At 42.5% G+C, this 12,175-nt stretch overlaps 1 protein-coding gene across 11 annotated transcripts in view; it reads left to right on the top strand.

The window, feature by feature from the left end:
• Nucleotides 1-8,252, top strand: part of LOC107271782 (insulin-like receptor) — a 23,704-nt gene extending 15,452 nt beyond the window's left edge. For all 11 annotated transcript variants that reach the window (XM_015748184.2, XM_015748183.2, XM_015748190.2 and 8 more), the window contains 8 exons: nt 1,039-1,144; nt 1,978-3,381; nt 3,464-3,756; nt 3,852-4,220; nt 4,323-4,858; nt 5,012-5,507; nt 5,598-5,842; nt 5,921-8,252. In XM_015748184.2, coding sequence (XP_015603670.1) covers nt 1,039-1,144; nt 1,978-3,381; nt 3,464-3,756; nt 3,852-4,220; nt 4,323-4,858; nt 5,012-5,507; nt 5,598-5,842; nt 5,921-6,581 — 4,110 coding nt within the window. In that variant the 3' untranslated portion in view covers nt 6,582-8,252. The remainder of the gene's footprint in view (nt 1-1,038; nt 1,145-1,977; nt 3,382-3,463; nt 3,757-3,851; nt 4,221-4,322; nt 4,859-5,011; nt 5,508-5,597; nt 5,843-5,920) is intronic.
• The last annotated feature ends 3,923 nt before the right edge of the window (nt 8,253-12,175 follow it).

The raw sequence follows: 12,175 nt of genomic DNA, 5'->3' as shown, positions 1-12,175 counted from the left end.
GTAACTGCGATCAATTAAAAATGTCTGCGACCGGGCGACGTCTCAGAGAGGCCCGATATGCTCCTGCAGTCGGCCAAGTGTAATGCGGCCTTTCGCAATTTGTTTTTTGACCTTCGCGATACCTCGGGACGTCTCTCGCCTCCTTCGCCAGCCTCATCCTTCTCCGGCTCTTTCACCTCCTCTTCGCGGAGCTCGTGTAACGCCGCGCCAGCGCGCTGCGACACTACGGGACAAGAGAGATCCCGGTGCGTCGAGCGCCCACACGCAGGGCCGTACATAGGTCAGGGCACACGTTGGACCGACGACCACCGCGACGAGGCAACGTCGACGACTCGTGGGTCGCCGTTGGCAACGTCGGTTACACCAAGTGCCCAGGCCAAACAGTCCTTTGCTCCGTCGGCGTTCGAGCTCGTTGGTTCTTTATTGTTTTCCATTCTATCCTGGTCTTTCCTTGCGCTCTTTTTCTTTTCCTCTCTCTCTCTCTCTCTCTCTCTCTCTTGCTCTCTTTTAGTTTCACCTTTTTTCCGTTTTTTTTTTCTTTTTTTTTCTATTTCTTTTTTATATCGCTTACGTCGCGACTGACGGCCGACGAGAGCGTGGGTCGATGCTGGGGACCGTATCCTGCTCGGTGGGAGTGTATTATCTGCGCTGCGTGCGTACGTGCGTACTCGATATACGTATACGTCCGCGAGTTTCACGTATGCCGTCCTGCGATTGTGCGTGCGTATTTTTCTCACGAATGAACCCGTACGGACTGTGTCGGTGCGCAAACGCGCTGTCTATTATGATTCACGTCGGGCCGAGCCGAACTTCTGTGTGCAAAGACAATTTCGGCGAGCTGTATGCGTGTATGTATATATATATATATATATATATATATATATATATTTCGCGTTTCCCACGCAGGCTACATCGGAATCCCTTTACGCCCAGATCCATGCGGTCATTCATTTTCCTGTCTTACGATCCTCATATGCGGTTTACCTCGACGACTTCGCCTGCCAGTAAGTCTCAGTGGTCGCTTGTATTTATTTGCAGGGCAATAAACCCAAAAACGGATGTCCGGTATGCGAGAAAAACTGCCCGCCGAGACTGACCAAGCCTGACGAGACTCTATGCTGGAACAAACAGCACTGCCAGAAAAGTGAGTAGCGTCCGTTAATTGGCTTTGTTATAATTGACCTTGCCTTCGAGTAATTACACGATCACTTGTACTCGAATGGTATTGTGGTACTTGGCACGTATTATATTTTTTCTGGTATGTTGCATCTCCTTTTTTTTTTTTTTTTTTTGTCGTAGAATGATCCATAAGTACGTCCCAGTGATGTATGGATGGGTAATATACCGCGATGACGATGGCTGGGTGTCGTTTTTAATGGGAGCGCGCGTTTGCACATTTCCGCTTTCAGAAATAGCGCCGCTCGCTCTCTGCCACTGCCTGTCCCCTCCTCGCCGTTAATTCATACGCGTTGGAACGAAAGTGCTATCTGCCTGCCAGTGGCTAATTACAATCAGCGCGATTTTTTAATTGACGCGGCGCTCTAGCTCATTGTTCTCTTGTGGTTTGTAATCGAAGTCACAGTGGTAGCGGCGGCGGTAATAGTCATAGTGGTAACAGCAGCACCGGTAGCGAAAGTAGTATAATGGCACTGCGGGTAACGGCACTAATAATAACAATGGTCCAACAATAACAGATACCGCAGAGGCAATGCCGGTCAAAAATTTACGAGTACAGGCAGTCGCTGTCTGAATATCTTTTTTTTCCCCAAACGACGCTTTCTAAAGTTGGACTATTTGTTAGCGGTGTGAAAGGATTTTTTTTTCCTTTTTTTTTGTTCCTCGAAAAAAAAATTTCACCCACGAATAATTACTCGCGCGTCCCTGCGATTAGCAATGGCGTAGAGCCAGAGGGTTTTCCGGGAGGTCCGAGTGCACTTAAAAATTCATGTTCAACCTTCGTCTCTATGTTTTCTACAGTTTGCGATAGTAAATGCGGAGATTATGCGTGCAGCGATTCCGGCACGTGCTGCCATCCGTCTTGCCTCGGAGGATGCACCGGACTGACGGCGCAGAATTGCACCGTCTGCAGGGAAATGGTGGTGGACGTGAATCAGTGCGTCAAGAGGTGTCCGATCGGCACGTACGAGTTCATGAATCGAAGATGCATCCAAGAGAACGAGTGTCGGACAATGCCGAAGCCGAAGGAGGCACTGGGAACGGTGAAGAACTATCCGTACAAGCTGTTCAACGAGAGCAGCTGCGTAATCGAGTGTCCGGCTGGTTACATGGAGGAGGAAGTTAACGGGAAGCCATCTTGCAAGAAGTGCGATGGCTCTTGCCTGAAGGAATGCGCCGGTGCCAGCGTGGACAGCATCGCCTCGGCACAGAAGCTTCGCGGCTGCACTCACATCACCGGGAGCTTGGAGATACAGATACGAGGCGGTAAGAATATTGTCAAGGAATTTGAGGACAGTTTGAGCATGATCGAGGAGATCGACGGTTATCTAAAGATCGTGAGAAGCTTTCCACTGATCTCCCTGAATTTCCTTAAGAAGCTCAGACTTATCAAGGGCAATCAGCTGGACAACGGAAAGTACACGCTCGCCGTACTGGACAATCAGAATCTGCAAGAGCTCTGGGACTGGGACACCCATCCTAAGATACAGATCAGGTCTAACGGCGCCCCCGGGAAGGTCTTCTTTCATTTCAATCCGAAACTCTGTCTTCACAAGATCGAGAAGTTGCGCGAGGTCGCCAATCTCGCTGAGTTCTCGCCCCTCGAGGTGGCGCTCAATAGTAACGGCGACAAGGTTGCCTGCAACGTCACTGACATTATTACCAGGGTCACCAAGAAGACGTCGGAAGCTGCGCTGATCGAGTGGCAGGCCTTCAAGCATCATGATCCCAGATCGCTACTGGGCTACGTCGTGTACTTCATTGAGGCGCCTAATAGGAACGTGACCATGTACGATGGCCGGGACGCGTGCGGCGGCGATGGCTGGAAGGTCGACGATGTCGGCGCGACGGAATCCTCAGATTCTTCGGTTCCTCTTGGCGAGGAGGATTCCAATCACACGGAGTACCTGACTCACATACTGACCCAGCTGCAGCCGTACACCCAGTACGCTTACTACGTGAAGACCTACACGATAGCCACCGAAAGATCTGGCGCTCAGAGCAACGTCAGCTACTTCACGACCTTCCCAGACGCACCGAGCGCACCGAGAGCTCTGTCCACCTGGAGCAACGCCAGCAGCGAGCTGGTGATGTCCTGGTTTCCGCCACTGCACAAAAATGGAAATCTTACGCATTATCGGATTGTCGGTCGCTGGGAACCGGACGATCCGAGCTTTCTGGCTCAGAGGAACTACTGCGACGAACGTGAGTGAGACTCTGGGTGGTGGTGTAATGGATTTTTTTATGAAAGTCAGGATTAGAATATAAGGTATACGTATTTTCGCAGCCTTGCTACTTCCGGAAAAGAAATCTTTGGCCGCCATGGCCGAGGAGGAACGTAAAAAGGCAGAGAGCGAGATGGAGCGAGCCAGGACGCCTGAAAGAACAGCCTGCGACTGTGCGGATCGTGTTCCCGATCAGTCGATACGCGAAAAGGAAGTGTCCAGCTCCATAGCATTTGAGGATGCTCTTCACAACAAGGTTTACGTGAAGAAAGTTAATTCTCGTCGTAGAAGAGACGTCAGTGCCATGTTAAGCGCCGTTCGTAAGAATCCGGATACTTACTATAGTTACCCAGAGGTAAGTATATCGTGAGAACCAAGGGTCGGATGTTATTGTACTATGTTTATATGCTGGTGGTCTAGCAATGTTTTATATAATTATTTTTGCTTCAGGACAAGGATCCAAACGATAAACTCGAGGATGGTATCTACACAACCTTCGAAAGGTTGGTCCCCAGCACCAATCTCAGCTTCGTCATGAGAAACTTGCGACACTTTGCAGCTTACAACATCGAAGTGCAAGCTTGCAGAGAACGGACAGTCAATGACAGCTTGAACAATTGTTCCACAAAGAGTATGAGGACTTACAGGACTCTGCCGCTCGAGAGTGCCGACAATATTCCTGCGAATACATTTAAGTTGAGCACGATTGGGGGTAACAACAGTCTGGCCATGGTGCGCTTGCAATGGGAAGAACCTGTTAAGCCGAATGGTCTGATAGTTACTTATCAGATCGAATACAAGAGGGTGGACATTCAGAACGTAAGTAAAGATAATGATATAGTGACAGTTTAATGTTTACGCACGGTATTTATTTTTTGTTGCGTTTGATTCACTGGACTGGAAATGTTATGATCTGCGCAGATCAAGGCCACTGTCGTATGTATTACCAGAAGAGACTTCGTGAACGGTGGAAAGTCCTACCTGTTGAAGGATTTGCCACCAGGAAATTATTCCATTAAAGTCAGAGCAACTAGTCTGGCTGGCAATGGAGCTTACACGGAGGTGAAATACTTCTACATAGAGGAGTACAGTACGTCCGGGACATTTTGGATACTCTTCTGGTGCATTCTTGTATTGGTTTTGGCCATACTTGTCTGCTCTGTATTTTACGTTTGCAAGAAGAAGAACAAGAGGAATGTTCCCAACATAAGACTCATCGCCACGGTTAATCCCGAGTATGCGAGCACTGCCTATGTAGCTGACGAGTGGGAAGTACCCAGGGAGAAGATACAACTTATACGAGAATTGGGTAATGGTTCCTTTGGCATGGTCTACGAAGGTTTGGCCAAGGACGTGGTTAAAGGTAAACCAGAAGTACCATGCGCCGTGAAGACCGTCAATGAGAATGCCACGGATCGTGAACGAATAGAATTCCTGAATGAAGCCTCTGTAATGAAGTGAGTGAAACATGCGCAGTAGTGATAATACATAGACAGCCCTTTACTCTTTGCCTGAGAAAAATATTGTTGAAAATATTTACGCTCGTTAAGTATAGCTAAGAACGAACGATTACATTTAATCAATGTTGCTTTTTCTATTTCTTATTTTAGGGCTTTCAATACTCATCACGTAGTCAGATTACTAGGGGTCGTGTCACAGGGTCAACCGACCCTTGTGGTAATGGAGCTAATGGTGAATGGAGATCTCAAGACCTATCTTAGAAGTCATAGACCCGATATGTGCGAGAACTTCTCACGACAGCCACCAACTCTCAAGAGGATATTACAAATGGCCATTGAGATTGCCGACGGGATGGGATATTTGGCTGCTAAGAAATTCGTGCATCGTGATCTGGCAGCTAGAAATTGTATGGTCGCCGAAGACCTTACGGTGAAGATTGGTGATTTTGGTATGACCCGGGATATCTACGAAACGGATTACTACCGCAAAGGCACCAAGGGCCTGCTTCCTGTCAGATGGATGGCACCCGAGAGTCTTAAGGATGGTGTCTTTACAAGTTTCTCTGATGTTTGGAGTTACGGTGTAGTCCTTTGGGAAATGGTTACCCTGGCATCTCAACCTTACCAGGGTCTGTCTAATGATCAAGTAAGAAATAACATTCTGTCTATAATTTATCAGCGTTTCAACCGATGCGGAACAAGGAGTTGCCATTGACATACTGTCGATTTCGATTAGGTGTTACGTTATGTCATCGACGGCGGTGTTATGGAACGTCCAGAAAATTGTCCTGATTCTCTTTACAAACTCATGAGGCAAACCTGGAATCACAAAGCAACTAAGAGACCCACGTTCATTGACATCGCCACTATGCTCCTGTCGGAAGTGAATGTCGAGGCCTTTGAAAGGGTCAGCTTCTATCATAGTTCTGAGGGTGCCGACGCGAGACATCAGAATAATTCTCATTCGCCACATACTGACAAGTGAGTATCAGAATGTAGATACATTTTTGAATGACTGTCTAGAGTTTGAAAATAATATGTCTACGCTTTTCGTTCTAGGGACCTGGAAATTTCTACGTTACAAGACCTTCGGGAGGACGAGGGAGAGGGCGAGGAGGACTCTCCACTGCGTCAAGATTTCGGGGACTTTGCTAACTTCGAACCAACGAGTCTCAAAAATAATTCAAATTCTCGCTACGTCACGGAACCGTACGGTGAAAATTCTAAAGTCTCCAGGACCTTCCACGACCTGAACTCCTCAAAGGTGCCACTGAAGGCGGGATTTGACGATTTCGACGGTGTTTCCGGAGATTCCCTCGCATCCAGCAAAGACACCCTTAATCTACCGTTTGCCGAGGAGAGTCTAAATTCTGTTCGGAACTCTCCGTTCGCGGAAAAACGAAGTACCAGTCGTGGTAATATCAGTCAAATCTCAGTCGGTAAGTCTTTGACACCGCAGACGGGAAACAAACGTGTCTTCCTCGAGAGTCCAGGACTTTCCAGGACACGTTACGCTCCCGACTACGAGAATCACAGTCCCGAGTTCATAAACGATGAGAACAACAAGGATGCAATACCGTTGAGAATTGACTTCCCGTCGATGGAGGCCATTGACGATGACGAACCCGAGGTTAGGAAAGATATCAAAAAGGCTCAAGCTGAGTACATGAACAAACCGGAAACTCTGAACAATGGATACATAGGCGGCGCGGCAACGTAGTAGTTCTTTCTCAACCTGTGGTGTTCTATTCACGAATGAAAATCAACGATATATCTCTCGAAGTTTCGAAAACTTGGAAAAATGGATCATCCATTGATGGATCATCCATCGATCTGTCCAAACTCGAGAGCGGAAGGGGACAGCACAGGTTAGTCGGACTAAATGAACAAAATAAGGAACTTTCTTGAGATACCTTCCTGATCCTTCGATATTCGATAGGACTTAATATACCAAGTGAGGTTTTTCCCAGATACGAGCAGCGAAGGTAGACACCTATCCATTGTCATTGAATATGACAATGGCTATCGAAGTAGGATACCAACGAAACTATTCGAGGTTAAGTCGGCGAATTAGTGGTATATACTGTAGGTTTTTTTTTTTTTTAAATACATTTCATTGTGGCTCATCCTATCATAATGAACCACCAGAGTAAACCGTCTCATCCCTCACCATGGTTACGTGTTAAAGAGCGATTTTTTTAACTCTGGCACAGCAGCTGGCGCGGTTTTTTCAATTTCCTAGGCTCTTTTACAACAGCCATGGAAATTAAGCGACAACTATTTAATTCGAAAAAGTTGTACGGTGTAAATAACTATATTCATTTAAAGCAGATGAAATATTCTTCAGGCTGCTTTTCAGCGTTTCCATATGCGTACGCATGCACGGATTGATGATGTCTGAAGGGGGAAAGCTATAAAATTATTATCCTCTTTTCTTAGTCTCAAAATTTTAGTTAATTCAAATTTTGTCCACGTGGAAGGAGAGAAAAATTTATGTATTTTTTATAATATTCTTTAAGGAAAAGATTAATTTAATTGTAATTCAATCTGATCCACGGTTCTGTGGTGTAGATAAAACGGTTAAGATAATATTTTCATAATTTAATCGATATTAACGGACAATAATGATTCGACGTTATTTCTTCGCTTCTGTTATCATCATTCTGCGCACGTGTTCACCCATAGGTTAGATGAACCAGGAAGCTTAACGTCTATGATTATATATCGCAGACGGTTCAAATAGTCATACGGCGGCCACAAAGGGAATAACTTTATATTTTAACATTGCCGCGAAATTCGCATAAAAATATTGATCCATTACGAGCTCGCGACACGTGTTCATGAAACGTCGAACAAATATAAGAAAAAATATCACAGACTTCTTCACGTGTCAGACGCGCTATAAAGGAAGAACGAATGAACGAAGGAAGCAATGGAAGATTGGAAAATGGTTTATATTGGAAAAAAAAGTCAAGGAAATAATTCATAGTTGAAAAAAGATAAGAAAAAAAAGTGACTTGAGAATTTGTCTTCTGTGTTCCGACTGATTGAATATACACAAAAAGATATATGAAACTGGTCCACAAAAGCCCTATTGACATTAGCTCAGAGAATGAAAAAAAAAGAAAAAAAAAAAATTGAATTCTGCTTAACTATTACTTACCATTTTCTACAGATTTTCGTGACCACGTCGATATCGCGTTGAACTCTTGATTGTAACGAGGTATCCGTTATCTCGTGATTCGAGGCGTAGCTCGCAATATACACGCGGTTAGCGAACGATCGATAAGAAAAAAAAAAAAGAAAAAAATAAAAAAAATAAAATTGCGACCTACGACGAGACGCGATCTCGCAAGTCTGACAGAACAAAAGTAAAGCGATTAAAAAAAAAGTTGAATATATTTAAAAAAAAATATATATACAAGCTGAAGAGAGAATGTAGACTGTCTTAGCCCAGTGAGAGCCAAGAGTGACGACCGAGTGGAAATAGAAATGAAAAAGATGAAGTTATGCGTAGAAGACGAACGATATGCAGCAAGCAAATGGAAAAAGAAAAACTAGAAAAGGGTTTTGAAGGTCGGCGACAAAAAACTAAAAATCCACGTAACACCGAATAAATCCGGTATTGCGAATGCATAAGAGACGAAGGTAAATAACAAGAGAAAATGAGAAGTTGGAGAAACAAATAATTTTTCAGACGGCTGGAAGCAAAAGAGATGTACAGGTGACAAATTTTGCAACGATCTGGGAGAAGAAAAAAATTTTTTTTTTCATCGACCCCAGCGCAGTTTGGAAAAAAAAATCATGTCGAACAACGAGACAGAAATAACAGAAGGAACGAAAAGGAGGTGCAGTAAGGACTGCAAGGAATAAAAAAAAAAAGAATGAAAATTATGAGAAATAGCAGCGCGACACGTACGTGAACGAAGTTACGATTTATTCGCAGATAACGGATGGTTTATATAAGAGTTTGCGCAATACAGTTTGAAAACTAGACATAACGAGCCTCAAATACAAGACTGATTAGCTAATCCTACCCCTACAAGACCTTAGCCTATTACCCTAGCACCCTCGAATAAAGAATTAACAAAAAAAAAAGATATCCTTATAGAAGGTCCCTTTATGAAATACCTATATCACCCATTATTATATAAGCCCGTATAAATCTCCCGGTTAAATTAACGCGCGATTACATATGGCAAGAAGCGAGCACACGACTGATAATGAAATAATTTTACCGAATCAAGATAAAACCGATACTGGGGGAACTTTAAACGAGACAGATAGAAAGCTGAATAATTAGTTTAAATCAGTTACTACGTTCATCGCTGTAATTGCTGCGATATGTAATACAAGCATTATGAATAATGAGCAAGTGTTGGTAGAAGTTCCAGATTTTTTTTATATATAAATTTATATTTATATATATATATATATATATACCTAAATATATATATATAATTCACACACAGTCTCACCACCTACTCTCTCACGCCAGGCCATTTATTACTAATATCATAAATGTAATTATTATTATTATTATTATTATTATTATTATTATCATTATCATCAGCGTTTCTATTACTACTACGATTAATGAATTATTATTAATTATTTACTATTTACTATCATTTACCGTATACCGTTAATGTTTATCGATTTGTGATGTACCTTTCTTCATGAATTCTCTCTCTTCCCCTCTCTCCTTCTCTTTCTCTTTTCTTTCTCTCATTGCCTCGCACCTTATGTCTTTGTAACTTTTTTTTTTTGTTACTCCATCTTCATTCCCCTGTACTTTGTTTTTTTTGTTCTTCCATTTTCTCCCACGTCACACAGAGGGGACACGCAAACGCATTTACACTCGTCCAAGCAGTCACGAATATGTATTCGCTTTATCGTGTAATTTAAATCTTTGAAATGTTCTTTTGGACGGTACGAGCGGCGACCTAATTAATGAAATTAAGGAAGGACGACGAATCGAGGGAGGAGTTAATAGGACGAAAAAATTTGTAAACGTAAAAAAGGAGTGACGTTTTACAGAAAGCGTAATAGCTATTAGACGTATTCCGTGAGTAAAGAAAAGACGCCATTAGCAAGATAAACAATAATGAAAACAGTACCTACTTTATTTGTAACCCTTTTACAAAGGATTGTCAATGATGAATGTTAATGAATGTGTGTGAGTACGCGCGCTCTTTGTCCTGTATGTAAGCATGTACGTCGTATCGTTTATGCGAATCTGCATTGCTGAGGGACGCCTGTAATACGGTGGTTAGGCAGCTCGAAGGTACCGCCTGAAGTTGGCTGCTTACCATAGATATCAAACGGACGAGTGGCTAACTTCAGGTGGATGCGTTCGAGCTGCCCTCTAGGCCCCTATATACAAAGATGTGTCTACCGTTGACGAGACGCAATTAAATTACGTATATCCGTAAGTGCAGAGAGACATGAGGAAAAGAATAATAAAAAGAAATATAACGAGAAATTTCCATTAAAAGAAAATAACGTGACCGAAGAACAAGTGAAATGACACACGTGATGTTTTTTTTTATAAAGTCAAAATCGTTTGCACGACCAATATTTTTTCCCCGTACCCCTTTCGTCTGTCGTGCAGAAACTTGTAGAAAGAAAAAGAGGAGAGATCGAAAAGGAAAGGGGGATGCACTATTTGCGAAATGAAAAAAAAAATAAGAGAGAAAAAATGAAGAAAAAAAAAGATACCTCGCTTGTATTTCACACGCAAAAGTATTTCGAAGCGAAATTGTCCATTACGTAAATTTCATAGACTACCATATAACAATTGCGGATTATACACTTAGGATCCTGTATGTAACGAAAGTTAGGCTAAATCTAGGCAATTTATTCAGACTATGTTTCGTATAGTCGATTCACGATAACTCGGTATCAATCACGGGGGACTACTTTTACGCGCTACGCCGTAAGGAGATGTCCCCTGAAAGTGTAGCTCGATCACGCGGCTTTATAATTTATGAAAAATCATCCGTTTTGATTTTTTTACTATTTTTTTTTTGTTTGGATTGCAGCCTTCCACTCACAGCTCTTAACCATTTCTTCTGGCTGTCGCTCCCTCGGCCTATTACGCTACTGAGAATTTCTCGATTTTCATGTAGTTTTTTTTTTTTTTTATTATTAACGCTCGTCGTTTCGATTTTTTTTGTATTTATTAAATCACACAACAGACTGTTCACAACTGTCCGCTGAATTAAAAATAATCAGGCAGCTCCTTCAGCCATTTGTTTTTGTCACCGTACATGTACACGAGTAACGTACGCGCACGGTCGCACGCAACTACGTACGTTGTTAGAAAGAAAAAAAAAAAGGCGATAACGTACATCAAAGGCGAAAACGCACCTAAGACAAATCTCGTACTGTATAATGTAAATAATTAACTGTTGATCGTCCGAAAAAAAAAAGATAATTAGAAACGTGAGCGATTACGCGTATATATATATGTACGCTATACATAGACCTGTATATACGTACGAGTGATAAGGTTAGTGGCTGTATATATGTATACACGTATGGGCCATATGTACGTAGCAAGTGGATGATGCGAAAAGCGATAAATCTTTTTTTGACTCTTTTTCTCGTTAACGGCAAAAAAACGAGAGAAAGGTGCGAAGAGAAAAATTTAGAAAAAATGGAACATCCTTTAAAGCGTACCCCAAGTATCTTAATAATTAATGAAAAAAAAACGATGGAATAAATCGTAATTAGATATTGATCACGATCGTGGTACAAGAGAGCGTATACTTATCGTGTATTGACATTTTCGAAGAATCGTATTTTGGAATTTAAAAGAAAAAAGAAAATCTAGTGAAATACATCTCGTGGAAAAAAAAGAAGAAAGAATCGTGTATCGATATCTTCGTTATCGTGATCATCAATGTCATTATCATTGTCGTCATCAGCATCAGCAGCATTTCGTCATTGAGTCATTATTTGCATATATCCTATTATGCAGCTGTATATATCGTATCCTCGAGTATACGATAAAATGGGTAATCCCCTATTTTTACGAGAAAAAAAAAAATAGAGCAACATTGCAAGTTTCGCGATCGTAGGCCCGGGATTGGTCTAGGAGAAGAAAAGGATAAAGGATGTACTGCATTAGTATATACGGACTTAGATATAATCTCTGATTGTAATTGTAAAGAAAAGAAAAGAAAAAAAAATAGAGACCGGTTGCCAGGACGAATTGCGGACTTATTTTTTATTAACAGACGCTCGGGCGGCGTACCTCAACCTTTTCTCTCTCTTTCTCTCTTTCGTCCTGTTATCGGTGCTTATTAA

Source organism: Cephus cinctus, unplaced genomic scaffold (assembly GCF_000341935.2).
Source record: "Cephus cinctus unplaced genomic scaffold, Ccin1 Ccin1_scaffold1042, whole genome shotgun sequence".
Lineage (NCBI taxonomy): Eukaryota > Metazoa > Arthropoda > Insecta > Hymenoptera > Cephidae > Cephus > Cephus cinctus.
Note: the sequence above shows the minus strand (reverse complement) of the source record. Positions and strands in the feature narration are given on the sequence as shown.